Source organism: Gekko japonicus, unplaced genomic scaffold (genome assembly GCF_001447785.1).
Source record: "Gekko japonicus isolate JY-2015 unplaced genomic scaffold, Gekko_japonicus_V1.1 scaffold2350, whole genome shotgun sequence".
Lineage (NCBI taxonomy): Eukaryota > Metazoa > Chordata > Lepidosauria > Squamata > Gekkonidae > Gekko > Gekko japonicus.
Genome location: NW_015169856.1, coordinates 138,878 through 155,597, shown reverse-complemented (window position 1 = coordinate 155,597; position 16,720 = coordinate 138,878). Strand labels below are relative to the sequence as shown.

The 16,720-nt window shown below is 42.6% G+C and overlaps 1 protein-coding gene across 1 annotated transcript; it reads right to left on the bottom strand.

Annotated features, from left to right (window-relative positions):
- Window positions 1–9,695: 9,695 nt before the first annotated feature.
- On the bottom strand, window positions 9,696–10,818 carry CCDC160 (coiled-coil domain containing 160). The gene has a single exon (XM_015417384.1). It carries the CDS (start codon window positions 10,662–10,664, stop codon window positions 9,696–9,698), a length of 969 nt encoding a protein of 322 aa, XP_015272870.1. The 5' UTR covers window positions 10,665–10,818.
- Between the last annotated feature and the right edge of the window lie 5,902 nt (window positions 10,819–16,720).

Here is a 16,720-nt window from a genome sequence, read left to right as displayed (position 1 = left end):
TTTGCGACAAGTACGCATGCGCCTCTAGGAAACAACATGGCGTTTGGAAGAAGGCGCGTAATGACGGCAGCGGAAGAAGCTGACGCCCATCTGCGCGTGCGCAACAGAGGAAAGCGTGTCCGAGATGGCACGCATGCGCTTGCATTCCTCCCAACGAAGCGGCGTGGGAGTTCTGCGCAAGCACACCAAAGTTGAGGAAGCGGGACGAGTACGTTAAAAGGCCCAAGTGCTCGGTTTGAAATAACAAGAGCATGCGCAGAGTCTTTGGCGTAATTTTAGTTTATTGAGGTTTCTACAAATATCGGGGTTGGTTTTTTTTTAAATAAAAAATACCGCTGTACCGACGTTTTTAAAATACACTTAGCTGAAAAATAAGGCCAGTGTGGTTAAATTTAAATAGGATTTCAAGGTACTTTTAAAACGTGTTTTATTACAAAGGACTTTCGCCATACATGCATATATACGTTAAGTGATGTGTTTGTGTGTGTATATATATAAGACATGTATAACGTGTAGAGTCGATAAAGCACATTTAGTTAAGACTGCCAACTATACAGAAGAGCAGAATTTGAGTTCAGTAGCGCCTGAAAGACCAACGAGGTTTTCTGACGTATAAACTTTCAAGAGTCAAAGCTCTAGAGTTCATACCTTGGGAAAACTCATTGGTCTTTAAGGTGGTACTGGACTCGAATCTTGCTCTTCTACTGTAGACCAACACTGCTACCCACCCACCTGAAACTAACTATATAGAAACTTTGAATTGAAGAAAATAGTAACTGATCTTTACAAGCATATAACCGAAATAGAAAGACAATTAATTACATGCTTTATGGTTTGTAAAGATTTTTATGTAAACATTATAAGGTGTTGAAAAGTAAGGATAACTGGTTGATGTATGAGGTTAATAACCGGATATAGTATGGATGCAAATTATCCCCGATTATATGTTTGTATGTCTGTATGGTTTTTTTGTTTTTTGTAGAATAAAGAAAAATTATATAATTCAAGCTTCTTGAAAAGCTAATGTGAGATAAAAGTGATTTTTTTTAAAAAGCACTAACAGTAAATGTGTTAACTTACAAATTTGCCTTTCAGTAAGTCAGACCACTGTACATAGCTCAATATCATTTAATTTGATTAGCATGAGTACCAGACAGAGACCTAGTACCCTTTATGTGAACCTGAGACTTTTTGTGTGCAAAGCATTTATTTATTTTCAATACTTTTACCCTGCCATTGCTCTATAAAAGGACGCAAGGCAGCTCACAAAACAAAGTTAAAATCACAGTTATCAATTAGTAGCCCTCAACCTTTCCAGGCCTCACTGAGCTGCAACCATGTGATAGGAATTCACCTAACAGTAGAGTCATGTGAAACGAGAAGAGGGAAATCAGAATTATTACCTCGATGGTGTCAAGGGCAGGACAGTGCCCAAAAGAACTGGAGGGAGGAAACACAAGCCATACACTAGGAGGTGCACTGGAGCAAGGAACAGTCACCACATCTCAGTGTCCTGCTGTTCTCAGCCTGCATGCAAAGAGAGGCAAGAGGTATGACACCCTTTCGTGCAACAGGTCCTTCGCAAAAGGAGGGGTGGCAGCTTTATAGAGAATTGCGGGTTGGCAGGAGAGGCTCTGCAACACATTAGAGCGTTCCAACCCAGCAGCTGAAGAGCACTGAATCCAACCATGTTTAAAAACAATACATGGTGGATTCACATTGAGTGCCACGGGTGAATAAAAAGCTAGTCTCTAAGTGATTTCCACTGCTCTCTTAAACAATTTGTTTTTGGACACCACAAGAGAGATGCCTTCCTTACAGATGCTGGAAAGACTGTTCTAGATAGCCAGCCTCTGAGTGGGACCTGCCCCCCCCCCAGAATTACACCTCATCTCCAGATTACAGAGATCACTTCCCCTGGAGAAAATGGATGCTTTGGAGGGGGGTTCTGTGACACTGTACCCAGCTGAGGTCCTGCTACATGCCCAGATTTCAAGGAGTTCCCAACCTGGATCTGGCAACCCTACCACCACCACCCTTCCCTGCTGCTGGCTAGGGGGGGAACCTGGCAACCCTAATTCCAGAGCTCTGGGGCCACCACAGAGAGTATATGTGATCGGGCTGTGGTGGGGCTCACTCAGAGCTCTACTGGTGAGCACTGTTAAAAGTCCTCGCTGAGATGAGTGATACTGCAGCATGGGTTCATATGTGGTGGAGGCAATCCTCAAAGTATGTGGGTCCCCCATGTCAGCAAGCTTTAAAAGTCAACTACTGAGTTGGAAACAAATAGGCAGGTGGTGTAATCGTTTCAAATATAAAAGAGAAGACGAGATTGGATTTATACCCCGCCCTTCACTACCCAAAGGAGTCTCAGAGTGACTTACAGTCTCCTTTCTCTTCCCCCTCCCCACAACAGACGCCCCAGGTAGGTGGGGCTGAGAGAGTGCTGAGAGAACCGCTCTAGGACCGCTCTTTCCAGAACAGCTCTGAGAGAACTTGTGACTGACCCAAGGTCACACCAGCAGCTGTATGTGAAGGAGCGGGGTGTCAAACCTGGTTCTCCTAGATTAGAGTCCGCGCTCTTAACCGGAGGTCACAATTAGCCTCAGTTGGCTATGAAGCCATCACAACTAGCAACTAGGGGGTCACAACTAGCCCCACTTAGCAATGAAGCCATCATATCAGAAGCCATCACATTGGTGGTTCACACTTATCAGTTGTAGCTGACAAGGGGAAGGACTATCTTCTTTCTCTGGCTGCTCTTCCAGGACTGGCAATCAGGTGGGAGGCAAAAATAAAGAAGGCCTGTTGAAGTTCCGCCTGTGATTCATCTATTTGATTTTAATCCTGTCCAGCTTTCAAGGAACACAGACTGTCACACTGAAGTACATGGTGGATTCCCAACCCCACCCTTTTGGGGAACGTTAGGCTGAATGATAACTAGAACAAGGTCATCCAGTAAAGCTTCAGAGGCAAGTGAGGACTTGAACTAGGCCCATGTTATATTAAGTGTATCATATTGACTATTACACCATGCAGCATTTAAAGGTATTGAAGCCTTGCCAAGCAGAGATTTTTAAAGCTATGCATGGCATGGTGGGAGGAGATAGAAGAAATGGTTGGCTGTCTCCTAACACTGAGATCATCCAATTGCATTGCTTGACAGTAGGTTTCTAAGCAGACAAAAAGAACGTAATCAACTCCACAAGCTTTGAAAAAAGATTAGACAAAAATACGCTCAGTGTTGGAAGCAAGAAAGCCGATATCTGGGAATGGTTGAAAAAGTTACTTTTTATGGTTGGGATGGACAAAATGACAAAAGTTACTTTTTATGGTTGAGATGGACAAAATGACGAGAAAGCTGAAAAATCAAGAAGCAGAAGATTTTTTTGCAGATTGGAAAGACTTTAAAGACTACTTGGAGAAATACTGGGATGTAAAAAACAATTTATTCTGCTTTTACAATTCCTAAGGTTGGATAGACATTTAGATTAAATTTAAACATGCATAGACAGACAGATAAAAAGATACGTTACCTGAAAGAAATATGTTGTTAAAGAATTGGAAAAAGAGAAAAAATTCAAGAATGTAATAGAGGTTCGAGCACTGTCGGAAGTCAGAAGGGGGGGGGAGATATTTGGATAAAAAGATATGAAAAGTTTGTTATATGACGTAAAATTTTAGTTATTATATCCTAATAAAATTGTTTTTTTTTTAAAAAAAAGATTAGACAAAATCACAGAAGCATAACTCTTACGTCTTGGCTTGTGTAGTTCCCAGAGGTTGGCTACTGTTGGGAAGAAGATGCTGGACTACATGGACCCAAAAAAGGTGGATCCAGGAAGAGTTTTTCTTACTCCAGAAAAAGGTGATCACTCTCCATGATATTAGTAATAGCATTTATATGGACCTGACAGTAGAGTCATGTGATTTGATGATGCATGTTATTTTATGATTTGATGATGCATGTTATTTTGATGATGCATGTTATTTTGATGATTTGATGATGCATGTTATTTTGTGATTTGATGATGCATGTTATTTTATTTATTTATTTATTTATAATTTCAATTTATAGCCCGCCCTCCCCGATTGATTATTACACCATGCAGCATTTAAAGGTACTGAAGCCTTGCCAAGCAGAGATTTTTAAAGCTATGCATGGCATGGTGGGAGGAGATAGAAGAAATGGTTGGCTGTCTCCCAACACTAACGAGATCATCCAATTGCATTGCTTGACAGTAGGGTTTCTAAGCAGACAAAAAGAACGTATATTTTTCATGCAATGCATAATCAACTCCACAAGCTTTGAAAAAGATTAGACAAAATCACAGAAGCAAAACTCTTACGTCTTGGCTTGTGTACTTCCCAGAGGTTGGCTACTGTTGGGAAGAAGATACTGGACTACATGGACCCAGGAAAGGTGGATCCAGGAAGAGTTTTTCTTACTCCAGAAAAAGGTGATCACTCTCCATGATATTAGTAATAGCATTTATATGGACCTGACAGTAGAGTCATGTGATTTGATGATGCATGTTATTTTATGATTTGATGATGCATGTTATTTTGATGATGCATGTTATTTTGATGATTTGATGATGCATGTTATTTTGTGATTTGATGATGCATGTTATTTTATTTATTTATTTATTTATAATTTCAATTTATAGCCCGCCCTCCCCGCAACGCGGGCTCAGGGCGGCTCACAGATAGGCGTAAGCCAACACATAAAAACAGGTTAAAACCATCACTACAATGTTACAACATATTAAGTGCTCTAGATGTTCCAGAATAATCTTCCATAAAAGATGACGTCTCAAACATGGTACACCCAGTCAGTGCTGTCAGTTCCACCTGACACTGTCGTTCTCTCTTCCCAGGGCCAGTTGGTAATGATGGTAAAATAGTGATGGTACAGTAGTGGCAGCTCCTACTCAAAAGCCTGGAGGAAGAGCTCCATCATGCAGGCCCTGCGGAACTGCACAAGGTCCCGCAGGGCCCGGATCTCCTCCGGGAGCTCGTTCCACCAGGTAGGAGCCGCCACCAAAAAAGCTCTGGCCCTGGTAGCAGCCAGCCTGGCCTCCTTGGGGCCTGGAATCGTCAGGAGATTTTGCATCCCCGACCGTAGTGCCCGCAGGGGAACATATGGGGAAAGGCGGTCCCTTAGGTAGGCCTTATCCTTAACACCACATATAAAGACCACATGATAACAATCAGTATTAAAAAGGGATTGATTTAATTCTTTTAAATGTGTGTTTATTGGTAAAGTTGGGATTCCAAGGAGGTCTCTCATTATTGGATTGGTGTAATATTGTATAATGTGGACTCAAATATGACAGCAGGATATTTCATAGATCCCTTAATAGGTTGGCTTTGGTCCTAACAAAATTCCTGGCAGGCTTGATTCCTGGAATTAGAAGTGATCCATGCAGCAGGTAAGCCCAATAACAGCTTTATCACAGGGCCCGGATCTCCTCCGGGAGCTCGTTCCACCAGGTAGGAGCCGCCACCAAAAAAGCTCTGGCCCTGGTAGCAGCCAGCCTGGCCTCCTTGGGGCCTGGAATCGTCAGGAGATTTTGCATCCCCGACCGTAGTGCCCGCAGGGGAACATATGGGGAAAGGCGGTCCCTTAGGTATGTTGGACCCCGGCCATATCCTTAACACCACATATAAAGACCACATGATAACAATCAGTATTAAAAAGGGATTGATTTAATTCTTTTAAATGTGTGTTTATTGGTAAAGTTGGGATTCCAAGGAGGTCTCTCATTATTGGATTGGCGTAATATTGTATAATGTGAAGCCTGCTCCCACAAAATATATTGCACTCAAATATGACAGCAGGATATTTCATAGATCCCTTAATAGGTTGGCTTTGATCATAACAAAATTCCTGGCAGGCTTGATTCCTGAAATTAGAAGTGATCCATGCAGCAGGTAAGCCCAATAACAGCTTTATCAAATTAAAAAGCAAAAGCAAATAATGTTTCAAGAAAACAATTATGTAGCTCAGTGATCTGACCCCAATCTCCTCACGTGCCATTGTCTAATAAGCCCTAGTCCCCCCCCCCCACTTCTGAGTTTATTAATTATTTTAAACAATTGTATCCTGCTCCTCAGAAAATGGTTTTGCAAAAGAGCTAACCATGTATTAAAATATTGTTGTGAAAATAAATATTATTTAGTTAAAAACATAAAGTGGCTGAACATTTAATGCAACATTTTAAATAATTAATTAGCAAAAATAAAAACAATGAGCATTACAAACTAACCATGATAAGGTAAACGCTATCAGTGGCATGATCTCTGCTATGCATACCCTTATATCACTACTGCAGATGGCTGTCTGGTAGCACACTTATCTTTGCAAACTCCATTATGTGCTTTCTCCCATTTCAGAAGCCAAACAAATGGTACAATCAGGAATCTAAAAAGATGTAATTTACAAACTCGAGTCATCATTCAGTCAGACGCTCCATTCATTTTAATGCATTATAGCTCAAGATGTATAAATAATATTCACATATGACCAAATCCTTTTTGGGGGTGGATTTTGTGTTTGTTTGTTTTTTGGCTGGGTGTGCAGTTCTTATAAACCAGCTGCAACATTCAGCATCCTATTCAGCAATGTCCATATAAAACAGAAAAGGACAAAAGTTGGCTTCCATCAGAGCAAACTGATTAAAAAATATAAACACAATGATGCCTACAACAGTGGAAAGCTACCTTGCTATTTACACTGCCTCAAAGAGTGATTAACATATGGAATTCACTGCCGCAGGAGGTGGTGGCAGCTACAAGCATGGACGGCTTCAAGAAGAATGCATGTTTTTCTGCATTCTGTAAAGTTTTTAACAAAACCAATAAAAACTATAATTTTAAAAAAAGAGGCTTCCCTGCATGGAGCTCCTCCATAGAATGGGGCAGCTACATTTAAGATTTGTAAAAAAAAAGAAAAAAGAGGAAATTGAATAAACTACATATGAAGCAGAGGTCCATCAGTGCCTATTAGCCACAAGGTATAGATAGGAACTCTCAGTCTGGGGCAAGTGACGCTCTGTATTCCTGGTGCTTGGGGGGGGGGGCAACAGTGGGAGGGCCTCTAATGTCCTGCCTCACTGGTGGACCTCCTGGTGGCACCCGGTATTTTTGGCCACTGTGTGACAGAGTGTTGGACTGGATGGGCCATTGGCCTGATCCAACATTGGCTTGTCTTATGTTTTTATGTTCACTTTGCACAGTGAGATTTCCAAGTGCCGAAAGAGTGCAAAAATACAGAAAAAGAAGCAAATTCTCTAACATTAAGTTCCCCACAGAACATACAGGGTGATGTCGCGCGTAGAATGTTGGCCTTAGACTAGGAGGCCTGGGTTCAGTTCCCTCCTCAGTCAAGACACTCACTGGGTGAGTTGGGCCAATCACTAATTCTTTGTGTAGCCTACCTTATAAGGATGTTTTGAAGATAAAATGGCATCCCCCCCACTCTATGCTGTCTTTATGAAAGCTTCATACATATGTATAATTCAATGTATTAGTTGTATATTTATTTATAGATGGCTCAAAGTTTTGCACAATAAAATTGAGTCAACACATAAAATTCACTTTTAAAATACCATACTCCAAAACTGTCAAACCAAACCCCACAGAAACTCACTGATGACCAATTAAAAAGTGCTCTTGGGGGGGGGGGTGATTTTACCAATTTCTGAACATAACCAGGGAGGGTGCTCTACCTGGCTTGGAATCCCACTGAGAAGCGTAAGCGATGGAATGACTGCCATCAGTGGAATGCAGCTTCTCTGCTGCAGCCCAGGATGCCCCCTGAAGTGCTGTTCTTGAGGAACAGGGGACTCCCACAGGGTTGCTAACTCTGGGCTGGGAAATTCCTGGAGATTTGGGTGGTACAGCCTGGGGGAGGGGAGGGACCTCAGCAAGGTATAATGCCATAGAGTCCACACTCCAGAGCAGTCCTATTATCCAGGGGAACTGGTCTCTGTAGTCTGTAGATCACTTGTAATTCCAGGAGATCCCCCGGCCCAACCTAGAAGTTGGGAACCCCTGTATATGTTTGTGTGTGTGCTGTAATGAGGGTTGCCAACTCTGGGTTGGGAAATTCCTGGAGATATGAGGAAAGGAGCTTGGGGAGGGCGGGGCTGGGAGGGGAGTTGGACCTCAGCAGGGTATGATGCCATAGAGCCCCACCCTCTGAAGCACCCATTTTCACAAGGCGAACAGATCCCTAGTGTCTGGAGATCAATTTAAATTCTGGGAGATCTCCAGGCCCACCTGGAGGCTAGCAATCATGATTCCCAGGACAGCATGAGCAGGCTATCAAAGATCTGTCCAGTCTTGCCCTCCCTTGCACAGGTGGAAATGACTTCCAAGATCCAACTGCATATCTCTAGTGGCAACTGGTTGAGTACCATGGCGGGCACCACAGAAAAGGTCTTAGGGGCACGCTGCTGGTGGCGTCACTTCCCTAAATGAAGGGACCACCAGGAGAAACTGCTGTGAGGAGGTTAGTGATAAGAGGTATACAGTGGGAGACAGGATTCTCCAGTGGGTCCCAGTCAGTTCATAAAGGGCTTTATAGGCCAAAACCAGAACCTTTATTTTTTATTTTATTTGTTCAAATTTATAGCCCGCCCTCCCCGAGCCTAGAAACCAATCAGCAGCCACAACAAAACTTTCAAAATGGGCATGATTGTAAGAAGCTGTTGACAGCCATGCTGCTTTTGTAACATCCAACCTGAAGAAGCGTTCTGGAGTACACAAAAGCCTGCAGTACTATTCTTTGTTATTTGGTTTTTCCTAATAAAAAGTATTATCAAGATTGTGTTTGTGATTGATGTAAGACAGGCTGCAATATTTTGTGCTAACTGCAGCTTCTAAGAGAAGCCCCACATAGAATGTATGGCTGCAGTCCAGCTGTTGGGTGCAGTTCTTTTAACAACCTCTTCCTTCTCATCATCAATATAAGCCCAAAGCCTCATTTCTGTTCTAGTGTCTAAAACTGCCCTACAGGCCAAGGCAAGTTGGGTAAGGACTACCCCCTGCTGGTCAATGATGAAAATTGCATGTGCTACTGGCAAACACATCCGGACAGAGCAATGTGTGTTAATTTAAAAATGGCAAGCAAATAAATAAAAGCATGAAGAAATAAAATCAGAGCAGAGGAATAATGGTGGTTGCTGTATTACTATTTAATGTTATGGCATAGTAAGTTAATTCAGTGGGCTCCCTAATCTTTCCAATTTCATCTATGAGCAAATAACAGCATGTTAAAAACTAGTTTATCCTCCCTTTGTGAGTCCACACAATAAACAGTGAGGGATATAAAATGGTGCATTGAAACTCAGCATCCCAGAGATGATTCTCTCAATAAGAACTAGTGTTCCTTGGCAAAGCTGTTCTCCCGTGGAAAAAAAAAAGCTGGCTAGTATTGCAAGAAGATGACACAATAGAGGCCTGTGGCTTTAAGACTCACAAGGGTTCTCTGAGATGGAATCGAATCCAAATCCCCCGCAAAACAAGACTCTTTGAAGAAAAGAGATGCTGTTTTGTCATCACAGATGAGTGCATTTTAAAAGTCCTCCCAGACTAAAACAAAACAAAAACCCTGCAAGACTAGTCAAGATTTAGGGACTTGCCATCATCTTCTCTCTCCCCCCCCCCCTTTTTAAATTGCATTTCTGTTAAAGAAAACAGATTCTCAGATTCTCAGTGAGGTCAGGTGATGGCTGGGCCAAGAAATGTTTCTTAAGCATTTCTAAAGCTTTAGCATTCTGAGCATTTGTTGCTTTTTCTGCATCCAGTTCCCTTTTAGCATCCTGCAGCTCTCTTTGTATTTTTCTGATTTCTGCATCATAGTGCAGTTTCACCTTTTCTGCAGATAACTTATTTTCTAAATGGTGCTGTTCTTTTAGCATCTTTAACTCTTCTTGCAAATCTTTCCTGTGTAAGTTTAAATGCAGAATTTCTCCACGTGCTTCCCGCAAGTCTGCATTTAGACTTCTGAGGCTCACTGATTTCTGATGCAGTTCTTGTTGCAAAGCTTCAGTCTTAGCATCTTTTTTGCAACTTTCTTTTTGAATCTGTTCTAACTGGGCAGTCTTACAAAGAATCTCTCTTCTGGAACTGCTCAACTTTTGTTTAGTTTGGTTAAATTCTGCCAATAATTTTTTGCATTTAGCTTTAAGTTGTACCATCTCTGTCTTTAGGAAGGACAGCTGAAGTTTTAAAAAGTTGCTTTCTGAATACTCCTTTTGCATCTCTTTTCTTAAAGCTGCAAATTCCTTTGCATTCCAGATAAGATGACCTCCTGTTTCCTGAGTGCTTTCTTCAGATCCAGCATCTAAATGAGCAGATCCCCAGCAGGCAGAATCTTCTCCTGTTTCCTCCTTTGAATTGTTTATCTTTGTCCCCACTAAGCTTGGCTCGTGTTTTTTTACAAGTTTGGAAGGAGAGTCTTCACTATGGAACCCGCTTTTGTCTTGAAACTTGGTCATTGCCATATTGTAGTGTTCTTTCATTTTGCTTGCTCTCTCTAAATTCAGCTTTTCACATATCAGTGGTTGGGGCTGATGAACCTGATTTAAAAAATCATCCTGGCTGAAATGAGGAGAAAACAGCGTCTCCACCCAGTGTTGATCTGAACTTTCCATTTCCGATGCATCTGCCTATCAGGGGAGAAAAATTAAAATCAACAATTGAATGGATACATGTACAATAGGTTTCAAAATAAAACAAACTAAAAACAAATCTTACTCCTAAAAATAAGAGAGTATTGTCACAAGTGGCTTTAGTCCATAAAAGCTTCTACCACAATAAATCTGTTAGTACTTAAGGCACCATGAGACTCCTTTTGTTTTAGCTGCATGGATACTTCACCAGAATACCTAAACATACTAAATTGGAAGTAAAACCTACTGACTGTAATAGGTCATTTCCAGGTAGCTATGCACTGGACTGCAGCCTTACAACCCAAAAACTAACAGTTGAATATGTCTAATGTTACCTAGTTGTGGTATCACGAAATCATAATGTCGTGCAAGCAATATGGACACCTTCTGAATGAAAACATTTGGATTGGGGTGCTTTATCCATGTAAGCTCACTGGGCTAAATACAATCTCTCAGCCTAATTTACCTCAGAGGTTGTTTTGAGAATAAAAAGCAACAAGATGGAACAGTATAACCAGCCTGAGTGCCTTGGAGAAAGGATACGATACCAACTAAATAAATACATTTACAGTGCAGTCCCAAAGAATTACACACCCATAAATTCACTGAAGTTAATGAGATTAGAAGAGTGCAACTCTGTTTAGGATGGCACTGTTACAGTGCCATCTTAAGGTCGGTCTCCTAGGAGTAAGCCCCATTGAGTAGCCTTGAGTTCAGGGCCGCCAACAGGCCTAAACAAAAATTTCCTTTCCCTTAATAGAGGCCTAATATTTGGAAATGAGCAGCTGAACCCCACTGTCGTATAGTAGTCAGAGTGCTGGACTAGGATATCTGGAAGACCCAGGATTTAATTCCTGCTCTGCCATGGAAGCTTACTGGGTGACCTTGGGCCAGTCCCATATGTTTATCCTAACCTACCACGCAGGGTTGTGGTGAAGATAAAATGGAATGATGTAAGTCGCTTTGAATCCCTTTTGGAAAGAAAGCCAGGGTGTATGTGAAGTAAACAAAACTCATGGCATGGAGGTAAATAACGTCACCTGGTAAATAACATCCCATTAAGCCTCTGATAAAGTTACAGGTCATGTTTTCTCCAGGCAGTTGGATTTAGTACTTTAGTAGGATTCTGAGTAGACCTACGTAGGATTGCTGCCTTAAGAACATAAGCCATCTTGGATCAGGCCAATGGCCCATCCAGTCCAACACTCTGCGTCACACAGCTGCCAAAACCCAGGGGCCATCAGGAGGTCCCCCAGTGGAGCCAGATCTCCCTCCCACTGTTGCCCCCCAAGCACCAAGAATACAGAGCATCACTGCCCCAGACATAGTGTTCCATCTATATCTTGTGGCTAATAGCCACTCATGGACCTCTGTTCCATATGTTTATCCAGTCCACTTTTGAAGCTGTCTATGGTTGTAGCCACCACCACTTCCTGCAGCAGTGAATTCCCCCTGTTAATTGCTCTTTGGGTGAATAACTACTTCCTTTTATGTGTTCTAAATCTATTGCTCATTAATTTCATGGAGTGCTCCTGATTTCTTGTATTGTGAGAAAGGGAGAAACATACTTCTTTCTCTGCCTTCTCTATCTCATACATAATTCTGTAAACCTCTATCATGTCACCCCTCAGTCGTTGTTTCTCCAAGTGAAAGACCCCTAACCTCTTTTACCTTTCTTCATAAGGAAGATGTTCCATCCCCTTAATTATTTTAGTTGCCATTTTCTGGACTTTTTCCAATGCTATATTTTTGGAGGTGCAGTGACCAGAGCTGTACACAGTATTCCAACGGAGGCCACACCATAGATTTCTACGGGGGCATTATGATACTGGATGATTTGTTTTCAATCCCCTTCCTAATAATCCCCGGCATAGCATTTGCCTTTTTTATTGTAGTTGCACACTGAGTCGATATCTTCTTGTTCATTGTTGTTTATTACAATCAGAATGAGAACACGAAGTGCTATGAATTCAGAAACTATTCTATTTAGGGTTTTCTCCACATGTTCCTTCAAGCAAGAGGGGCCTATCTAAAATTTGCATACAAAGTACAGTTCTGAACAGTAATTTTTTAAAAATCCTTTTTTTTAAAGGGGGGATCCTCTTGCATTCAGTGTCATCTTCCTTTCAGAAAAACATGTTATCTTTACCGTGACAGATTCTAGGCAGAGGAGAGTAGGACACAAGGTTCTTTCTTGTGGTAGAGCTAGAGATGGCCCTGTGGTATCATGCAGCGCTGTGCCTAGAACTCACAGGTCATGAATCTTGTAAACCATATTTAGTGTATATTCATTTTTCTTTCATTCAAAAACTTTGAAAGTGGCTTCATGATATAACAGCTAAATTGGGGGTGGACTCTGTGGTCATTATTGCTGGAAAGCATTTGTGATTTACTGTATAACAGCATGCAGTGGAGGCAGCCAGTTCTGAATTTACTTGCAACACTGCCAACTGTTCCTCTCTGGGCCTGATCTGCAGCATTCCTCATATTCCATCTGCAGTGTTCCTGATACTCCATTGCTGCTTCCCTTTTTGAGCACCAGCTATCAAACTGTACAGAGCTGCCTTAACAATGGGACTCACACCTGCCTGCAAATGTACGGAGCTGAAGAATAAAGCAGGGTTTCAGTTGCACACCCCCCAAACTGAAAGACTTGTGGATTAAGCCCTGTGTCATTTACTCACAACATTATTTGTTCAGCCATGCTTTCCATCCGCCCTTAACTCAAAAGATGACACTGGGAAGCCAGGAATATTTAAAATAAGTATTCTCCCCCTTTAATCCCCAAAGCAAAATAGGAGGCTGAAAACTTATGGTTCCCGTTTCTCCATTCTGGCAGGGCTTTGTGATAGCATGACAGGAACGTTCAACAGGTGGAAGGTTTTTTTAAAATAAGGGCATATAAGGCCTATAAAAGCCTTCGGAGCCCACTCAACTGAGTTCCCAGAGTGAGCTCCAGAGGCCTGTAAAGGCCTTTGGAGCTCACTCTCAGAACTCAGTCGGGCCGGCTCAACCCGGAGGTGGTCCACCAGACCTGGAAGTAAGCTCTGAATACATTTAAATGCCTTTGGACTCACCCGCAGGGCTCTTTTTGTAGCAGGTACTCATTTGCATATTAAGTGACACACCCCTAATGTAGCCAATCCTCCAAAAGCTTACAGTAACTCCTGTAAGAAGAGCTCTGTAAGCTCTTGGAGGATTGGCTACATTAGGGGTGTGTGGCCTAATATGCAAAGGAGTTCCTGCTACAAAAAGAGCCCATGAACCTCACGAACCTCTATGAAAAACATGGAGGTGCATGGGTGGATTGTGAGACGCACATTGTCCTGAACCCCTGGTTCGTGCTTGAGCCAGGGTTTGTTTGGGGGTTCGTGCCCATCCCTAGTTATTAGCAATTGTGTCTAAAAATGTCACACAAGAGATCTCAACTTTCACACTTATAGAGTGCTTTCTATAGAGCTAGGAAATACCCAGTAACCCTAGCAAGACCACTAAACATGACCTGGGGCATTCTTTGCCTTCCTCTCATTCAGGGGCAGTTCAAGGTATTTTGCTGCCTTTGGCTGGTACTGTACACCATGTGGTATGGATCCAATTGAGCCTCAGCAGTGGGTGCTTACAAGATTCTTGGATGCTGCTTGGGTGACAGTGGTCCAGGCGGAGATAGGTATCTGCTGTGCTCGCTCCTTCCTCCCATGTCGCCAGCAGCTGTCTTGGTGTCCCTGCTGGCTCCGGCTGCTCCAAATGGCTGCCTGGGTGACGAACCAGCCTTGCTTTCAGACTGATAGAGCAACCCTAAGCAGGTCTACTCAGAGGGGCTTACTCCCCGGGAAGTATTCTTCGGATTTCACTGTCAATCCCAGAATGTAGACAAGACACGACTTCTAAGCTCTTTGTGCACACTGGCTGCAGCGGTATGAAAATGGGAGGAAGTGAACTGTGAGACTAAATGGCAGAGGCCAGGGCTTGGGTCTGAATTATGCCACCTTCTAGCTTAAGAGTTTGTTGGGGGTGCAGAAACCAAAACCCCTTTTATGCAGAGACGGGCACTGAAGTGACCAAACCCAAAGACACAGCAGTTAGCAGACTTGGGATCTGTGGCTTGGAGTTAAGATGAGGGACATCATGTTTTAAACTAGCGTTGTCACCACAGAGTGCTGCTTTAGCAACTAACAGTGCTGTGAAGCAACAGTTCTTGGGTGTGAATCCTGATGTTCTGTGTCATGTATTTAAACACTTATTTAAATTAAAAAAAATGTTTAGGGAAAAAATCCTGGGAGGGAGGAAATAGCATTGCATGTGTTGAGATGTCACTTCTGGCAAAAACCAGGAAGTGACATCCCAGCTACCCCGCAGCGCTCTAGAAATCTCCCAAGTCTCTGTGGCCCTTACCATAGAGATTTAGAACAATTCCTGAAGTGTTACCCAGGGGCACCATGACATCACTTCTTATTTTTTCTCCAAAAGTGACATTGCGACATGCAATGCCATTTTTTGCAAGGGTTCCTGCCTTCTGAAAGCTCCCCGTTATTTTCAGGTTCTGGGCTGGCAACCCTTGTAGCGCTACAGAATGATATATAACAAATTAAAAGGGGGTGTGGGCACAAAGTAAGCATTAGCTATTAGCCATTTCAGGTGCTTTTCCAAACCCCTTTCTCTGGGTAACTCCGGTTCTGTGTTGCCCTAGCACACTGCAGGCACTCTATTAAGGAGCCTGCAGATTTAAAAAACCGCCTCTCCCTGCATGTTCCCATATTGCTTCTTCCCTTCTTCCCAGCCAGGCCTATTGTCAGTATCCCCATGTGTCTCATGCACATTCTTCCATGGCCCTGGCACGCGATTTCTCAGTGGCTGCCATCAACAGTTGCCAGCTCTGGGCTGCGAAATACCTGGAGGTTTTGGGGGTGGAGCCTGGGGAGGGTGGGGTTCAGGGAGGGGAGACATCTCAGTGGGATATAATGCCATAGAGTTCACCTTTCAAAGTAGCCATTTTCTCCAGGAGAACTGGTGTCCGTAACCTGGAGACCAGTTGTAATTCCAGGGGATCTCCAGCTGTCACCTGGAGACTGGCAGAAGTGCTGAAGTATGTTTTTTGCCTTCAAAACCATAGAGTTTGCCCAAATACCAGAGCATCTCTGTGCGATGTCCCCCAACACAATGACATCACTTCCAGGTAACATCATTGTGTCCCTGTTTAGGGGAGGGGTTTTCCCCCACCTGCCAGCTGGTGGTTGAATTGTTTTAATTGTAATTCATGTTTTAATGTAACTTATCTATTTTATGTAATTCACCTGTTTTTATGTAAGCTGCCCTCAGCCGGCTTCGGCTGGAAGGGCGGGGTAGAAATCCAATAAATAAATAAATAGATAGGTAAATAAATAAATAATAGTACTTGAAGACAGAAGGCAGAGGAAAATGGCAACTTTTTAATTTCAGTTTGTTATGCAGCTTTGAAAGGCACAGGAGCTCTATCAGAAAAAATAAACTGGGGTCTGGGGCTAAGCATTGCTAAACACTCATTAAATACTAACTTCTCCATTTCTCTTCAGAGAAGGCACAGCTTCAGATATGTTATATCACAGTGAATGCCTGAAATTTGGTTGGTGTATTGAATGATGACAATCCAGAAAAATTTGGTGAACATCTCCATTATGGGGGCACCCCATTAAAAAAAAATATTTTTGGGGGGTGCATATCCAAAAATGAGGGAAATGTGTGTTCTGCTCCAGTATTCACCAGATTCACCTGGGACGAAAGGCATTTGTGTCAACATAGCAGCATTCTCCCAAGTTTGGGCATTCTCCCAACATTCATACTTCTACATATATTATACGTCTGACATGTCAACATAGCAGCATTCTCCCAAGTTTGAGCATTTTCCATAGTGTACACATTCATACTTCTACATATATTATACTTCTGACATACAATAACCATTGAACAGCTAGATTTGAGTCCAGTAGCACCTTAGACGCGAGACTGACGAAGGGAGCTTTGACTACTGAAAGTTTATAACCTGAAACTCTTGTTGGTCTCTG

Coding starts and splice junctions, on each gene's coding strand:
- CCDC160 (XM_015417384.1), bottom strand. CDS start 10,664: ATGGAAAGTTCAGATCAACACTGGGTGGAGACGCTGTTTTCTCCTCAT.